General features: G+C 54.5%; 1 protein-coding gene across 2 annotated transcripts in view; it reads left to right on the top strand.

The window, feature by feature from the left end:
• The window catches only part of CLIP2 (CAP-Gly domain containing linker protein 2), a 65,438-nt gene that overhangs the window by 16,027 nt on the left and 32,635 nt on the right, over positions 1 to 16,776 (top strand). For both annotated transcript variants that reach the window (XM_031432751.2, XM_010980775.3), the window contains exons 2-3: positions 780 to 970; positions 13,153 to 13,703. In XM_031432751.2, the coding sequence (XP_031288611.1) occupies positions 847 to 970; positions 13,153 to 13,703 (675 nt within the window). In that variant the 5' untranslated portion in view covers positions 780 to 846. The remainder of the gene's footprint in view (positions 1 to 779; positions 971 to 13,152; positions 13,704 to 16,776) is intronic.

The raw sequence follows: 16,776 nt of genomic DNA, 5'->3' as shown, positions 1-16,776 counted from the left end.
GCCCTGAACTGATCACCATGGAGACTGAGGGCTTCCCCTCTCAGGAGTCCCCTTTGTCAAATGCAAGTGCCCAGAATGCCATATGCATCGCCCCCTTCTCTGCTTAGTCATATAAACAGGGAGCTGTAACGGCAGAAGGACAGGCAGAGGGCATGGCCAGTCCACCGTGGCGGGGGATTGAGCCAGGCATAAGCTCCTCTGTGTGTATGTCCCCACACCGGGGGTGGGGTGGGTGGGTGCTGGATGGTGAGTCCAAGACCTGGAGTGTGGCTGTGAATTGAGGCTGAACAATGGGCCGGTTGATTAAATTAGATACTGCTTTGTCCCACTACATCAAGAGGGATGTGAGTTGTTGGCAGGTCCCAGATGGTTGGGGGCCGTTGGAGAGTGACCACCGGGTTGCCTGTGCCGGCCCTGTGCTCTGTGGTGAGACCCGCATTCAGCGGGTGGTGGCTCTGCTGACCTGTGTGGTCCTGCTGTGGGGTTGCTGGGGTTAACGCAGTCAGCGCCGCAGAACCCCGAGCCCGTTTGCTCCTGAGTCTTACCTCCTGGGCCCAGGACATGGAAAGAGAGAGTGTTCCTGACCTCAGGGTCTGGCAGACTGGGACACATGTCCTGGCAACGCCACCACCATGCTGGGCTCACACCTGTAGCCGCTGCTCAGTACCTCAAATTCCCAATCTAGAAAACGGAGATAACATGGTCCCTACCTCACAAGGTCGGGGGTGCTCTGCCATCTGGTGACGCTGTGATGTGACACTCCTGTTCTCTGCCTGCAGGTGAGTGACGATGGTGGAGAGCACGTGACCTGCACGGACCCTTCTCTGCCCACCGAGTGGCACCACCATGCAGAAGCCCAGTGGCCTGAAGCCCCCCGGCCGTGGGGGGAAGCACTCAAGCCCCATGGGCCGGACGTCCACTGGATCAGCCTCAGCCTCTGCCACGGCGGCGGCCACTGGCTCTAAGGAAGGTGCGCAGGACCAAGGCTGGTGGGGTGAGGGGGCAGTGGGTAGTGGTTCTTCTGGAAGAGCTGCGGCAATTTGGGCCACTCTGTGACCAGTGGTTCTCGGAAGGTCTTCTTAATGTCTAACCACATCCCTTGGAAAATTAACTAGCAATGGGCACTGACACAAGCTTTCTGTGCATTATTCCTTTTCGTGCTCCTCCAACTCCGGGAGGTGGGTACCACTGTTGGCTCTGCTTAGGGATGAGGAAATGGAGGCCCAGGGAGGCATGGCATCTTGCCCAAGTCAGAAAACACAGCCTGATTCAAACTCCAGCCCCCCTCCCCCTACTCATTCTTCTTCTGGGCTCTGAGATTGTCCCAGCAGAAAAGCCCTGTCTTCCCACCAGCCTCCTTATCTGCCACCCAGACCCATGCCCTTTGAGCTTTCCTTGTGTAACCTCTAGTCCTCCTGCTGGTGGGCAGAGGGTGCCCACAGGGCAGGGGTAAGGCCAGGTGCTATGGCTGGAGACACCGGCTCTGAAGGCAAATGGGTTGAGAACAGCTATTAGCTATTGGATTTTTCTGGTGATAAAAGTAAGATGGTCCACTGTGCAGTATTTGGAAAGTTTGATTCAGGGGTAAGATTGCATATAATCCTCCCTAGGGGTAACTATTACTATTTTTGGTTTATATCCTTTTACTCTTTTTCTTGTCTGTTTGCAATCATGCTGCATGTACAACTTGAAAATTTGCTTTTTTCCTTTTAATATGATCATGTCATTAAAAACCTCACACGTCCGTTATTTTTAATGGCTGTAAAATATTCTGTTCATTCAACAAATATAAATCAAGGGCTCTGTTGACACACATCTAATCACTGGAGCTCTCATTCTGAGCAAAACCGGATGTGGTCCTGACCTTCAGGGAACTGCCAGTCTGGTGGGGGGCACGAGTGTCGTAAGATCCTATAACTGGGGCCTGACCCAGTCCAGGAGTTCAGTAAAACCTTCCCTGAGGAGGGGATGTGGGAGCCGAGGTCCAAGGGTGATCGTTTACTAGATGAGGAAAGGGAAGTATTCCAGGCAGAGGGAACAGCACGTGCAAAGGCTCAGTGGCAGAAGTGAGCATGTTGAGTATAAGGGAGGGAAAAAAAGTGAGTGCAGGTTGGTACATGACCAGTGAGAAGTGTGCTGGTGAGATGGGGGTGGCGTGGGGTGGGGATAGATTGTGGACAGCTTGGGGTTGTACGGGGAGTTTCACTTCCATCCTAACAACAGTGGGAAGCGGCTGGAAAGTTTTCAATCAAAAGGAAAATTTTTCTTACTCCACTCTCTGCAGTTGAAAATTGTGATTGTTTCTTATTTTTCACTTTGGTAAATAATTCTGTGATAAACATCTTTGGCACAAATCCCTGCTTTGATGACACTCTGGTCAGCAGGGTAAGACATGGTCCATCTCATCTGATTGGCATGGAAGTTCGGAGAGACAAAAATAGCCAGAGGCCATACTGAGCAATCGGGGCCCTGGGTGGGGTCAAGGAAATGTTCAGCCAAAGGCGTGGGTAGTTAACAGAACCAGGTCCCTTGCAAAGCCAGACAACTAGCATGTAAAGGTGAGGGAGTTGTGTCACGTGGCCCGTGGACAGTACTGCCCAGTACAGGCTCATGTCGAGGCCCAGACTCCCCTTCCAAGGTGGCAAATCCTCCTTTCCTCATGGGAGGCATTTCTGAGCATGAGAAGAACCCAGGTGAGAGGAAACAAAAGGGGAAAGGCTGTTCCAGGTGAGGGAACAAGTGATGCAAAGGTCCTGAGGCAAGGATGAGTTTAGTTTGTTAAGAAAGAGAAAGAAGACTAGTAGAGAGGAGTGTGAAATGAGGTTGGGGAAGGCGGCAGAGGCAGGTGATGATGGGCAGGGGGATTGGGTTTGTTTAAGTGTGACGGGAGCTGTTGGGGGATGTGAGCAGGGGAACTCTCCGTGTTGTTTGCATCCCTGAAGCCACCAGGTAGAGAGCCGGTTGTGTGGGTTAAGAGCAGGGGCGGGGAGACCGATAAGGATGCATGTGGTCACCCAGGCGAGGATGTTTGCATTTACTGCCAGGGCTGTGGGAGGTCAAGGGGCTGACCACTGGGAGTGGGCTGCAGGGAAGATTTCCTGGAGGAAGTGTGAGTTCCAGCCTTGAGGATGGCGGGTATGCAAATGGAGAGGATGGTGACATGGGACCTGGAGGAAGAGTATGGGCAAAGGCATGGAGTGGACTGAGCTTGGTCCGCTGTGGGTGGGAGCTGTGTATCCCACTGGGCACCAGCCAGGCCCGACCCTGACACTCCTTTCTACTGGAGAGGGCCCTGTAGCACCTTCTAGATTCTTTCCTCATTGTCCCCTCTCTGATCAAGAGGGGCCTGAGTTCTGGCTCTGATCCAGCTCCAGTGCCCCTCCTTGCTCAGCCCCTGCTGTGTGACCCTGGAAGAGTTACTTAACCTCTCTGAGTCACAAATGGGATCATAACATTTCTCTGATGGAATCAAGTGAGTTAATAGATGTCAAGTACCTGCAGGTACAAGCCTCATTAAAGAGTAATTTCACTTCCTTTCACCCATCCATAATCTCATTACAGAAAAATTTGAGTGGTAAAAGAAACTCCCATCACCCCTCTTGTAACCTAATCACACCAGCCCTGTGATGCATTTCCTTCCGTTGTTTTTATTTTTCCTATTGCATGTGTTGTTGTTTCAAGCAGTTAAGTCATGGGTTGTGTCCAAACTTGCATCTTACCACTTCACATTTTATTGCATCCTATGGGAAGTGCCCCCCATGCTAGGACAGTGTCATCTTTGCCATCCTTTTGAACGGTTACATGGTGGTCCCTCAAGGGAGGGAGAAGGGACCACACTGTGGGATTTGCTGGTTGCCTCCTGGTCACACTGCACAGTGGTCTGGGAGCTGCTGAGGACGGGGGCTGGGTGGTCTGACTCGGCCTGAGCCCCCAGCCCTGCAGGGCTGTTCTGGAGAGAGGAGGTGCCACTCTGAATGCCTGATTGGTCACAGAGCCACGCCCCCGCCAACCGGCTTGGTGGCGGCAAAAGGCTGCAGCTGCGCTAGCTAGCTCTGTGTGCCTTCCTCCCTACTCTGGCACCTGCTGTCTTTGCAGGTCAGAGAGAGACAGACCCCCAGCCTGGGGGAGGGAGCAGAGAGCTGGGAGCAGTTGCTCGGGGCAGTGGATCCCTGTGAGAGGGGAAGGGAGGTTTCTGCCCAGGGCTGCTTTTGTCCCTGCTCCAGGTCTCATAACAGGAGTCTCTGGAGGGCGGGGAGGCATGTGGAAGCACCAGGGGAGGATGTTGTTCCCCCACCCCTGTTGGCCTTTAGGCTCCCTCACCCACACTGTGGAACTGGCCATCTGCTGTCCGAGGTGCTGGAGGTGCCCACCCCTATGGGAGGCTGGAACCTTGTGGGGGGCACCGAGAGAGGGTCTGGCGGAGGCTGGAGCCTGGTGGTGGTTGGTGGGGGCAGTAATAAGTGGGAGTCTGCTCTGGGAATCGGGGCAGTGGCTGCCTTCCAAAGCATGAGCTCAGCCTCCGAGCAGAGGGTCTGCCAAGGGCCGGGCCTGGACTGATGCCCCCACCCCCTGGCTTGTGTTGGTTCCCAGAGCTGTGACATACAGGGAACAGCATGGCTAGGGGTGGGCCGTGGAAGGGGGTCTCTCCCACCAGGAGGTGACCGAGAGGTGGCTAGAGCAGGTGCACAGGAAGGTGGTCTGGGACCCAGCAGTGGGCAAAGGCCTGGGGGGGCCGTGACATCAAGGGCAGCTCAGCCAGATAGGATTGAGTCCCCCTGGAGGCTGCTTCAGGTCGGTGGCGGGGGGGTTCTTGCTTAGGAGGTGACACTGGTGCAAAGATCTGAGTGACAAGCAGGACGCCACCCAGCTGAGGTTAGAAGGGTGTCTCGGCAGAGGCAGTAGTGGCTGCAAAGGCCCCGAGTCCTGAGATGTCCAAGGACAGAGAGCATTTTGAGTGGCAGGGGGAGTGTTGTGCGCAGGTCAGGGCAGGAACTGGCCGGAAGGAAGTCGGGGAGCTGTGACTGGGGCCCCTGTGGGTTGGCAGTCTATCCTGGGCCTAGGGGAGGAGGCGAGGGATCAGGCCTCTGAGGCTTGTGGCCCAAGGCTGCTGCTGGGGCGCAGCCCTCTTTTTGGGTCAGGGGCAGCTCACGGTGGTCGGGTAGGTCCAACACTGCTGGGCAGTTGCGAGAAGGATGGGACCTCAGCAGGCTGTGCACGGGAGCCCTTAGCCCTTCCCTGGGGCTGCTTCTGAGCCTCAGGTTGGGGCAGGCCAGGCTGTGGGTGTCCCTTTTGGGACAAGAAGAGCTGGTCGCAATGACCTGGGGAGGACTCAGGACTGCTGAGCGAAGGAATAGCACACAGGCCACTGTCCAGGTCCCTCTGCCCTTCTCCCCACTGCGGCAAGTGTGTCACTGGAGAACCTCTCCCATCCCTGACACTGTGGTCTGCCCCAGAGATGTCCTGCCTAGAAAGGATGATGTCTGACACCTGCTGTCATAAGCTGGCCCTGCAGCAGGTGTCTAATCACATTTCTTCCTCATTAAGAAACCAGTGAGAGAACTGCTCTTCTGTCCATTTTAAAGATGACAAAACTAAGACTTGGAGTTCTCAGCCGAGTTGCCCAGAGTTACAGGGCCAGACAGCGGCAGGGCTGGAGTTGAGACCCATGCTAGGCTGGGTCTATCTCGAGCTGGCTCAGGCTGCTAGCACCTGCTGCCCACCCACCAGGGATGCGTTGCTGGAGTGGCTGGGGTCCTGAGTCCAGGCTCACATTCTACTCAGACCCTGGACATGTGGGCAGGCTAGGAGGAGCAATCTGTTCTCGTTAGGATGGTCACAGCTATCCCTCAATGTGCCTGTGGCCTTTCCATCTGCAGGAACCCAGGACACAGGAAGTCAAGGATGAGTGTGCAAGGGAGTTCCCCCTCGGGCAAGGAGTGGACCACTTGGGGCAGGATCCACTTCCTGTATCTTGATCCCCTCAAGGGGCCCACACAAGGCTGGTCCCAGAGCTTTCCAGTTCTGGCTTATTGAGCTGGGGCCCAGATGCCCCGACACCCTGTGGGTACTCCAGATGTGGGAGCCAGCCTGATGTGCCCGGGGTAGGACCCACAGAGCTTCACAGCTGGCCTCTAGTCCTAGACAGTGATCCCACCTCACTCTACCCTCGGAGGTTTGTGTCTTTCCCCTTGGTCCCCATGCTCCCTGGGGGGACATCATCCCCATTTTAACTGACTTGTCCCAGATGCTGTGCAAACCTGTTAGAACCAGGACCAACTTCCAGCCCCTGCTCCTGCAGAGCCAGCACCAGCCCCGGGCAGCACTCACTCCCTTCAAGGTCAACTCTCCCTGCTCTCCTCTAACCACATCCTAAACTATTTAATGGCATCAGGATGGGGAAAGCCAAGCTGAGCTTTTCTGTGGCTGGGCTGCAGAGGGGCTGGGGGCAGGGCAGCCTCCTAATGCTCCTGACGTCGCCCAGAATTGATCAGAGATGGAGGGGCCAGGGTTGGGGATCAGGGGCCCAGCTGCCTGTGCCTGCCTGCCGCGGCTGGCATGGCCATAGTAGGGCTTCTCCATGGGGAGCTGGCTCTGCTCTTTCCAGGGTAAGCCTCCCATGTCTTTCTCCCTGGGTCCGCAGCTGAAGCTGCTGGGTGGGACTCTGTCCCCCTGGTTTGGGGGTAGAGGGAACAGAAGGGGGCTCCTGCATTCCTTTTGGCTCAGGAAGGACGCTGAGCAATCCTTGGGACTGGGGGCTGGTAGGGGGTCCCTTCTTCAGGGATGGATAGCTGGAGACAGCATAGCAGGGGAGGTGCTGTGCCTTTGGTGGCCATAGGGGGTGGGCCCTGCCTTAGTAAGGATGGGTTGGGAGGGGTCTCCGCAGAGACCATATTGGTGGGGTGCTGTCAAGGGACTGAGGTCAAGGGACTGATGGGAGGGTGGACTGGGCTGGAGGGCTCACAGTGGGAAAGCTGGCTCCCTTAAGGAATGCTATAGAGTCCCCTTCCCTTCCCTTAGACCTCTGTATACAGTACCTGATGGTACAGCAGAGGTCTTAGAGCAGAAAGCTGCTTTGGGGTTTGTGGGGCATTTATGTATGTTGCTTTGGGACCACCAGGGAGGGGAGGTCACAGTCGTGGCCAGGCTGCATTTCAGCTGAGTCCCGGGCTCCCGGCATGGAGAGGGGGTTGGTGTGGACTCCACTTCCCAGGGCTTATGTTCTGGGTGGGGCACAGACGCATTCCCTGCCAGCTCGGGAGGCAGATTGTGCAAACCAGGGAAGAACGGAGCTCTGAGGGGTGGCGGTGCCGATGAGGGGTGTTGGAGCTGGTCCCATGGGCAGGCGAGCTTTCCTCAAATGACACAGAAAGGAAAATGCTGTACTTTCAGGTCAGGGTGACCACGTACTGCCTGGGACAGCCCTGGTTTATGCCTGTAGTCTGGGCCTGGTGCTGTATTAATAGCACCTCCTTTCTGTCTGCAGTGTCTGGTTTTTGATGATGAATCATGTAGTCACCTTATTTATATCCCCTCCTAAGTCGTCACACTGCTCATTAGCACATTAAAGGCTCTGACAAGTCCTAGAGCAAAATAACCTTAACTTTGGTTACGCGCGTTTCTCAATTTTGTTTGCATTTGGAGATGAAGGTTTTGTTTCATGACGCTAACACCCTGTGGAACTATGTTCCCTGGAACATTTAGAGAACTGACTACCGCCTTGAGGGACCCGCACCTGGGTCCTAGCATAGGTCCGCTTTTTTCCCTCTGGCCTTCAGGGACAGAGGGCTGACTTCATCGTGCTCCTTTGTTCATGTCATACTGTCACTGTGGGTCCCTGCAAGGCTTTTGTTTTTTAATTAATTCCTCATCCCCAGGCATTCGTGCCCATGTGCTTTGTGTTGGGACACTCTTGAACCCTTTCTTACCAAGCATCACATCATAAACACTTTCCCATGTAAACTGGAAGAATTACTTTTAAAGATTACTTAATTATCCAAAAGACTTGACCATATTTTATATAACTGCTCCCTATTTTGGGGACACTTAGATCCAAGTTTTTGTCTGTTTTGTGAATGACAGCAAGTTAGTTAAAAAACTTTCTAAAGTATTACCTTGGGAAATGGGCCAAAGATAACATTCCCTGTTTTATTATTGTCTTTTTAAAATACTGTATTTCATTTTTATTATATGCTATTTATTTTATTACGCAAGTAACATGGGCTTATCATAAAAGCCAAAGATTAACGTAAATAGTGATCCCTATCAGAGTTTAAATGAATCAGGGGAGTGATAGTGTGGTTGGGTTTACCTTCAGAGGGCTCACTCTGACAGCTCTGGAGGAGGGCCTGGAGCAGAGGGGTGGAGGCTGGAGGCTGGAAAACCCTTCTGGTAGCTTCTTTGCTGGGCAAAGTGTGAAATTTCAAGGGCTTGATCTCAGGAAGGGCTTCTGAGCCTCTAGAGAGAGCTGTGGATTTAGGAGTTCTTTCTTCTGCAGAATTGCTAGGTCTTGATGAATAACTGGATCGTGGGGAGGGAAGGGGAGGAGCAATGAGGGTTTGTGCCTGAGTAAATCAGTGTGTGGGGAGCAGTCCTGAGATGGGAATAGAAGGGGATCTAAGGGGTGGGGTCACTTTGGTTCAGAATGTCAAGTGTGAAGTCCTGGGAGACATCCAGGAGGAGGCAGCTGCTGGAAGGGCAGGTCTGATGGGCAGGGAAGGGACAGGGGAGAACAATTGGGGCCCAGCTTCATTCTACATCATCCTGTGTCATTTGGCTCTTTTATGAGGAGAATATATTAATTTAAAAAAAGAATTTAAAAAAAGGCAGAAATGTGGCAGGATATAAGCAGTAGCTAAAGGTGCAGGAGAGGTTAGATGATGGGGGGCACAGTGTAGATCAGGGTTCCCAGGTACTGACTAGAGAAGAGGGGTATTTTTCTTGCCTCTTGCCCCATCCTTGTCTGCTCCCTGCATTGGAGACAGGTCAGGGACTTCCTGTCTCTCGTTCATGGGGTCTACAGAATTTCGATGGGTCTTACATGGGCCACTGTCCAGGGTCGGGGCTGGGATAGGGCCCATGGTGTGCTGGTGCCGGCCCTCCTTGGTTCATAAAAACCAATTGTGAAATTGTCAGGAATTTTGCAAGCCAGCTATTAAACAGCCATTATTTAAGCAATCAGATTGCATGAACTTACAGTTAAGTACATTCTATTAAAAACATGGGTGATAAATATGAAAACCCATGACTTCTAGTAGTACTCCTACTCTAGTGTTTATACCACTAATGCTTCTACTATTTTACTACTAGTGAAATACTGCTGTTTACTACGAGTAAGATTTTATAGTGTCTATGTTTTTGAGGTTATTTACTCTGTGGTGCATCTACTTCCCAACTCCATGTTGAGTGATACGCAGGTAGCTTGAGATGGACCATGATGGGGGAATTTACGCTATGGAAAGTGGTAAATGCTACCAAGCAGGGTTTTTTTTTTTTTTCTCTTACAGAGCTAGTTGTTAAGCCTTTCCCAGCACACCACTGGCTGGAACGTAAGTGGAGAGAGGAGTAGACGGAGACTGCCCCTTTGGAGGGACCACCAGGGTGGGCCGGGATGGAGGAGGCAGAGAGGCTGCCAGTCCTGTCATGGGAGCAGGGAGGCTTGAGAGGAGGTGGACACCAGGGCAGGCACCATGAGGCCAGGAGGGGCCCGCTGCGGTGCAGTGAGGAGGCCGTAGCATCCTTACAGGAGCAGTTTCCACAGTGGGGAGGGGTCGGGAGCTGAGGGTCAGAGAGGGACTGGGGAGCAGTCTTGTCAGGGATGGAATCACTTTTTCTAGATGCTGCTGAATGGAAAAATACCCACGGCAAGAGCAGAGGACCAAGTAATATTTAAATGCAACCTGTCTCGTGTGTTTGACTGTTAAGTACTATATAGATAGATAAATAGACACACGCACACACACACACATATACACATGAACACGCACTGGATAAAGTCTGGAAAGACACACGCCAAGGTGTTAACTGTGATTATGTTTATATGATGGAGTTATAGGTGCTTTATTTTTGTAAAAAATCAGTATCTTGTTATATTTTTCTGCAGTGGACATGAGCGATCTGTGTAATAAACATTTAAATAGAGAGTGAGAAGCTCATTTGCTGGGAAGGAGAATGAGCGACAGCAGGAGGGGGATGAGGTGGGGAAGCTGTTTGTGGTCCAGAGGGGTGTTCGTGCCACACGTGGGCTCTGTCGGAGGGCCAGTGAGGGGAGAAGAGAGGTGGTGGGGCGGCGGGTCCCAGGAGAGACCCTTGGGGTGGAGGTTTGCTCCTAAAAGGAGAAGGGGGTTCTTAGCTTTCCTCTAGAAACCCAGGGAAAACGGGAAGGGCTCAGAGAGGTACAGAGGTGGAAGGGACACCAGGTGAAACAGAAGCTGCCTGAGTGAGCCTCAGTTTCCTGGACTGAAGAAATGGGAGTGACTCCGTTTAGCTCAGGTGTGAAGATTCCGTGCATGCAGTGCAGAGCCAGGCTGGGCCCCAGTTCTGAGCAGGCGGTGTAACCGAGGAAACAGCCCTCATGAGCTTCCATTTAAGTCTGGGAGGCAGACATACATGGGTGAAGACAGGGGATAAATTTCTAGAAGAATAAAGTGGGTAGAGAGTGCTGTGGGTAGGTGGGCTTTTAGATGAAGCAGTCAGGGAGGGCTGCTCTGAGGAGGTGGGGGAGCAAGCTGTGTGACTATTAAGGCAGAGATTCTAGGAGGTGCTCCCACCCCATTCTCAGTGAGCCTTCTCTCCCCAGCCGCAGGCCCCCATGGACCTTGGTCCCTTCCTGCCAGGCAGGAGGCCAGCCAAGTTGTAGCTGCCGGCCTGTTGCTCCCCAGCCCCCATCCCTTTGTTGGGCCTGAATTTGATACTGGGTGCTCAGCGAATGGGGTCCCTGGTGGCTGAGATTCAGCAGGTATGATAAATGTCTGTCCCCGCTTTCCCAGGCAGGCCGGGACCAAGGTCCTTGCGGAAGGAGGGGAGGATGCATTCTCATCTGGGCGCCCCCCCAACCACTCCCCTGCCCCCACCACACTGGACCAGGCCACCAGCTGCTGCCTCTCCCTACCACATCCTTTTGCTCTTTTCATCAAAGTTCTACTTTGAACTTGAAACCGACAGTCAATTCCCTTGTGCCCAGTGTCTGGGGAAGGACCAGCTGCTGGCGTGAGGCTTAAGTCTATCACTGTCCTTTGCTTTCTGGGGCTTTACTGAGCCACTGCTGGTCCGGGCAGGAACTATGAGGGCAGCGAGGCCTAGGCCCAGCTTTCAGGGAGCTTCCGGAGCTTGCCCCAGGGGTGGGGCCCGTCAGCCGGGTCTCATAGCTCTGACGACACGCTGGCTATGGCGAGGCTCTTAGGATGTCAGTGCCGGCCGGGACTCTAGCAATCTCTGACCTTGCCCTTTGTTGCCCACAGGGAAAGTGAGGCCCAGATATGGGAAGGGGCTTGGCCAGGCCTAGGCAATATGTTACTCAAGGCTCCCTGGAGGGAAGGGGGCTCTGTTGGAATTCCCACGCCTTCACAAGTTCAGGCAGCAGAAAACTTCCCAGTGTGAGTGGAGGATCTGGTGAAGATTTGAGCCTGTGAGTCTGGGGCATCAAAAAGGACAAATGAAGCAGAACACCCAAGTGTGGTTCTAGGCTCGTGACCTGGATTTTAGCAGCTGCTGAAACAACTGGTCCCCGGGCCTGGGACCCGTGGAAGGGGTAGGGGCGGGGAAGAAAGATTACCTGAGGGTCTGCCTGGGCTGGGACAGCTGGGAGGAGGACAGCTGAGTAGGCAGCTCCTTGCCAAGAATAGCTGCGCGGGGTCCCCCTTGACCTGGGACCCTTCTCTGCTCTAAGCAAAGAGGACAGATAGGGACAGGTTCTCACCTGGGCCACAGCCATTCAGGAGCCCTGGGCTCCTTGGCCTTGGGTGCAAGGATGATGCTGGTGGGAGCCGCTGCCCTCTGGCCCCTTTACTGGCTGCCCATGGAAGGGACCAGAAACACAGGCAGCTCTGGTGAGGCATGGCAGTATCTGCTTGCCTCCTGTCCCCATCACGTCGGCCTCTGGAGTAGAGGAGGAAGAGGATGAGTCCTCTGACTGATACTTGGTCTGGCAGGAAGCGGGAGGCAGCCTTGAGGTACAAATGGGCAGGCTTTCCAAGCACCCACTCATAGCAGAGGCCCTGCATGTGGCCCAGGAGCCAGACACACAAAGCATGGTGGGTTCAAGCCCTGCTCTGTCCTCTTGTGAGTGACCGTGAACAGGTTGCCCCCCTCCCTTCCTTTTCTGAGTCTAGAGCACATTAGAGCCCAGGCCTGGGAGGCAGGCCTCTTCCGAGGGTTTGAGTTGCCATTTCTGCTATGTGGCTATGGGTAAGGCCCTCACCTCTCTGAGCCTTCTTTCTACTAGGAGGGGCTGGATTAGGGAACCCAGTTCAAGCCTGAGAGCCTGGAGTTCAGTCCAGGAATGAGATTAAGTGCTTGCTTCTGCCTCTCCCACCCTCCACCACTGTTCCTGGTCTGTGCACAGTGAGGTTGGGCTGCAGCTTAGGGGGTGGGGAGGAGATGGAGACTCAAAAGTAGAGTAAGAGGGTTTTCTAGTGCCTTGCTTGCCCCAAGACATCCGTTGCCAGCTGTCAAGGAATAGTTAGGAGCCTTTTGTCAGGCCCAGAGCTGTCTAGGGGGATGGGGGGCACAGAGACCCCCCCCAAAAACTCTTGAGTTTCATATGGGACTATGGGTGGTCTCAGATTAACAGCTGACGGCCTGAGCCCACGTGGGTGGGGAAGTAGCAGCTTGTAACCCTCAGTCATGGGTCCCTTCTGCCCTTGATTTTGAGTCACCCTGAGCCGCGGAAAGCTTCCGCGTCTGAGGAGGCACTGCCTGCGCTCTTAATCCCTAGACTTCTCCAGAGGAGTTGGCAGAGTAGGGAGAGCTCTAGGGATGCCCACGGATGGGGAGGAATGAGAGACCTGCCCCAGGCCCCACTCCCAGCCCTATCTGCCTCAGTTTCCGCTTTAGTCAGCCAGCACTGGCCCCTTCCAGCCTGACGGCGCTCCCGGGGCCGCCGAGGGAGCAGCCCCCACCTGAGCCCTAACCGCTGCCTCTCTCCTCGCTCCGCAGGCTCCCCGCTGCACAAGCAGGCCTCGGGCCCCTCCTCCGCGGCCCCCGCCGCCCCCGAGAAGCCCGGTGCGAAGGCGGCGGAGGTGGGCGATGAGTTCCTGGGGGACTTCGTGGTGGGCGAGCGCGTGTGGGTGAACGGCGTGAAGCCGGGCGTGGTGCAGTACCTGGGCGAGACGCAGTTCGCGCCGGGCCAGTGGGCGGGCGTGGTGCTGGACGAGCCGGTGGGCAAGAACGACGGCGCCGTGGGCGGCGTGCGCTACTTCGAGTGCCCGGCCCTGCAGGGCATCTTCACGCGGCCCTCCAAGCTGACCCGGCAGCCCACGGCCGAGGGCTCGGGCAGCGATGCCCACTCGGTCGAGTCGCTGACCGCCCAGAACCTGTCGCTGCATTCGGGCACGGCCACGCCGCCGCTGACCAGCCGCGTCATCCCGCTGCGGGAGAGCGTCCTCAACAGCTCCGTCAAGACCGGCAACGAGTCTGGCTCCAACCTCTCAGACAGCGGCTCTGTGAAGCGAGGCGACAAGGACCTGCGCCTGGGAGACCGGGTGCTGGTGAGTCCCCCACCCCTTACTCCACCCCACGTGGCTGAGCTGGACCCTGGGGGTGCTAAGCGGGGGTTTAGCCTGAGGCACCCACTCCTCCGCAGAACTAGGAGTGGCCAGGGAGACAGGTGAAGCGGGCCCTGGACAGTGTTGCTGTGTGATCCTGGACAAGTGTCAAACTTTCTGGGCCTCAGTCTTCCCATCTATAAAACAGGAGCTTTAATAGTACCTCCCTTGTAGATTGAAATGCATGAACACATGTCATGCCTTTAGATGGTAACTGATATTTAGTAAGTGCCCATAAATGTTAGCTATGATTGATATCCATGGATCTAGCCCACCTATGTGAATGTGCCAGTCCTGTACTGGAAAAGTCTGGGGACCAGAGAACTCAAGACCCCTGTCCCAGGGTTGTGTGTTTCAGACATTTAATCAGCTTGTAACCCAAAGTGTTCAGGCAGGCTGACTTACAGTCTCACTGAGCTGTCCTTGGGGATACCTGGGATCTGAGGGCACCTGCTGGCCGTGGCCACTACAGGGAAATCAGGCCTAGATTTGTGCCCTTTCTGCTACTTCCCAGCTCTGTGATGCTGAGTGAGTCCCTTCACTGGGCCTCATCTCCATTCATTCATTTAGTCATTCATCATCTTTCCATTCAACAAAACAGGCATTGGTAGCCCCCGTGTGATGCTTTTGCTGGGAACATTGAGAAGCTGGTGGATGTGGGAGTGCTTCGTAGTTACCAAGGGCTCTGTCTGCGCAAGGCCTGGGTAGTGTCATGTGAGTGCCCGGGGTGGTCAGCGACTCCTTTGGGGTGGGAAGTGGAGGCTCTAGGGATTTTGACCAGCCCTGATTGGTCCTCAGGTTGGGGGAGGAGGGGCTTGAACTCTAGTGTGATCCTGTCTAAAACTCCCCTTGCACCTGCTCCCCCCTCAGGGGGTGGAAACTGGATGTGCCTGGCAGGGGGCACTCATACTGGCACAAGGCAGGCACTGCTCTAGGTAGGAGTCTTTGCCTCCATCTTCAGGCTCTGCTGATAGAGGGGAGGGGAGGGGGCAGAGCCAGGGGAGGCAGGGGGCCCAGGAGGTACTAGGTCTGCCTCTGGCTTCCTCTCTCTGTCACAGGGCTTCTGGCTGGATGGCAGGGGCCCTGGGCATGGGGTCCTTCTCCCATTTCCTGTCTCCTTAGAGGGGTGGGGACAGGGCTTGTGAAGCTAGACTGACCCCAAGCTAAGAAGGCTTAGGTATCTCCCTTTTACCCAGTCTCACTGTGGGAATTCTGGCCTAAGTTTGCTCAGTAGCCTCTTTCTGGCCCTCCTGCCTTTTCTTTAATGTATACATGTGCTTGGGAGGACAAATGACCAGTTCCCCCCTGTGCTAGGCTGGGGAGAAGACCCAGAGACCTACTTGGGGGAGTCGGCTGGACCACTCTTTACTAGCCTCTTAGCCTCCCTGACCCTCAGTTTTCTCTTCTGTAATTTTCATATCTTCTTCCCTCCAAAATTAACCAACATTCCTCCCAACCCCCATTTTAGCTGATTACCATTCTTGCTTCCCAGGAAGAACAGAGCCATTGTCCACCACAAAACCCGCCTGCACACTCTGTCCTCCCTCCAGCCGGTTCTGTCCACTTCAGGGCTCTAACCACCGGCTCTTGTCCAGGGCCTGCCTCTCCCACCGCCCCCTGCGGACAGCCTCCATCCTCCCCTGCCCGTTTTCCCTCCCATCTTCTCACTCACTTGCTCCAGCTTCTTCCACCTTAAAAACAGAATTCCCCCCTGACCGCATGTCTTCCTCCAGCTATTTGCCTATTTCTCTGTCCGCCTTTCAGCTAAACCCCTTAAAAGGCCCAACTATTGGTCATAGTCTCCCCATCACCGTTCACTCCAGGGAACCCGCTCCCCAGGCCACTGGGGCCCTTCATGTTCTAAGTACAATGATCAGTTTCAGTCCTCATCTTATTTCATCTCTCGGCGGAATCAGCCACTGTCAGTCTCTCTCTGCCTCCTTCTAGAAGCACTTTCTTCTCTCAGCTCCTAGGATTCCGCACACTCCCCTGATTCCTACTACCTCCCTGCTAATCCTGTTCCCAGTGTCAGGTCAGAACTCTGGCCTCGGCTTGTCTGTCCCTTGATAGAACCATCCAGGCCTGTGACTTAGGACAGTCCAAGCATATGTGAGCATCACACTGCCCGGGGTTGAATCTCCTGTCTCACATGTCGGGCTCTTAGTTAACATCTCCGCGTAACCTGCATTAGTTTCCTGTGGCTGCCGTAACAAGTACCACAAATCGGGTGGCTCAAAACAACAGACATGTGTTCTCTCACAGTTCTAGAGATTAGAAATCTGAAATCCCAGGTGTCGGAGGGCCATGCGGTCTCTGAAAGATGAAGGGAAGAGTCTGTTCCATGCCTTCCTCCTAGGTTCTGGTGTTGCCAGCACTCGTTGGCTTGTAGCTGCATCACTCCATCTCTGCCTCCATCTTTACATGGTCTTCTTCCCCATGTCTCTTCTCCTACAAGGACACCAGTCACATCAGATTAGGGCCCACCCTGATGACCTCGTCCTAACTTGATCACATCTAAAAGACCCTATTTTTAAAAAAGGTCACATTCATAGGTAATGAGAATTAGGACTTTAACATATCTTTTGGCGGGGGACACAATTCAACCCATAACACCTGTCCAGAACAGAACTCAGTTGTTTATCCACCCACTCGCATCCCTGACCTGCTCCTCCCCGTCCTTCCCATCTTAGTAAACGGCACACCTGTGTCTCCAGCAGACCAGAATAGGAGCTTGAGAGCTGGCCTTGCATCTTATTTTACTCTCCTCTTGACCACGTGATTCATCAGCTGGCCTGTGGTGCTGCCTCCAAAATATACCCAAATCCGTCCCCAGGCCACCACCTCCACTGGCGGCTCCTCTCTCTCAAGCAGCGGAGATACTTCCTCCTTGGTCCCCCCGCCACTACTCAGGGCCCAGCCCTTCTGTGGCTCCCATCTCGCTTAGGATAAAAATCCACCCACCTTCCCATGGCCCCGGACCCTGGTGATGGGCCTGTTTACCCTCGTATGATCTGAC

Source organism: Camelus dromedarius, chromosome 24 (genome assembly GCF_036321535.1).
Source record: "Camelus dromedarius isolate mCamDro1 chromosome 24, mCamDro1.pat, whole genome shotgun sequence".
Lineage (NCBI taxonomy): Eukaryota > Metazoa > Chordata > Mammalia > Artiodactyla > Camelidae > Camelus > Camelus dromedarius.
Note: the sequence above shows the minus strand (reverse complement) of the source record. Positions and strands in the feature narration are given on the sequence as shown.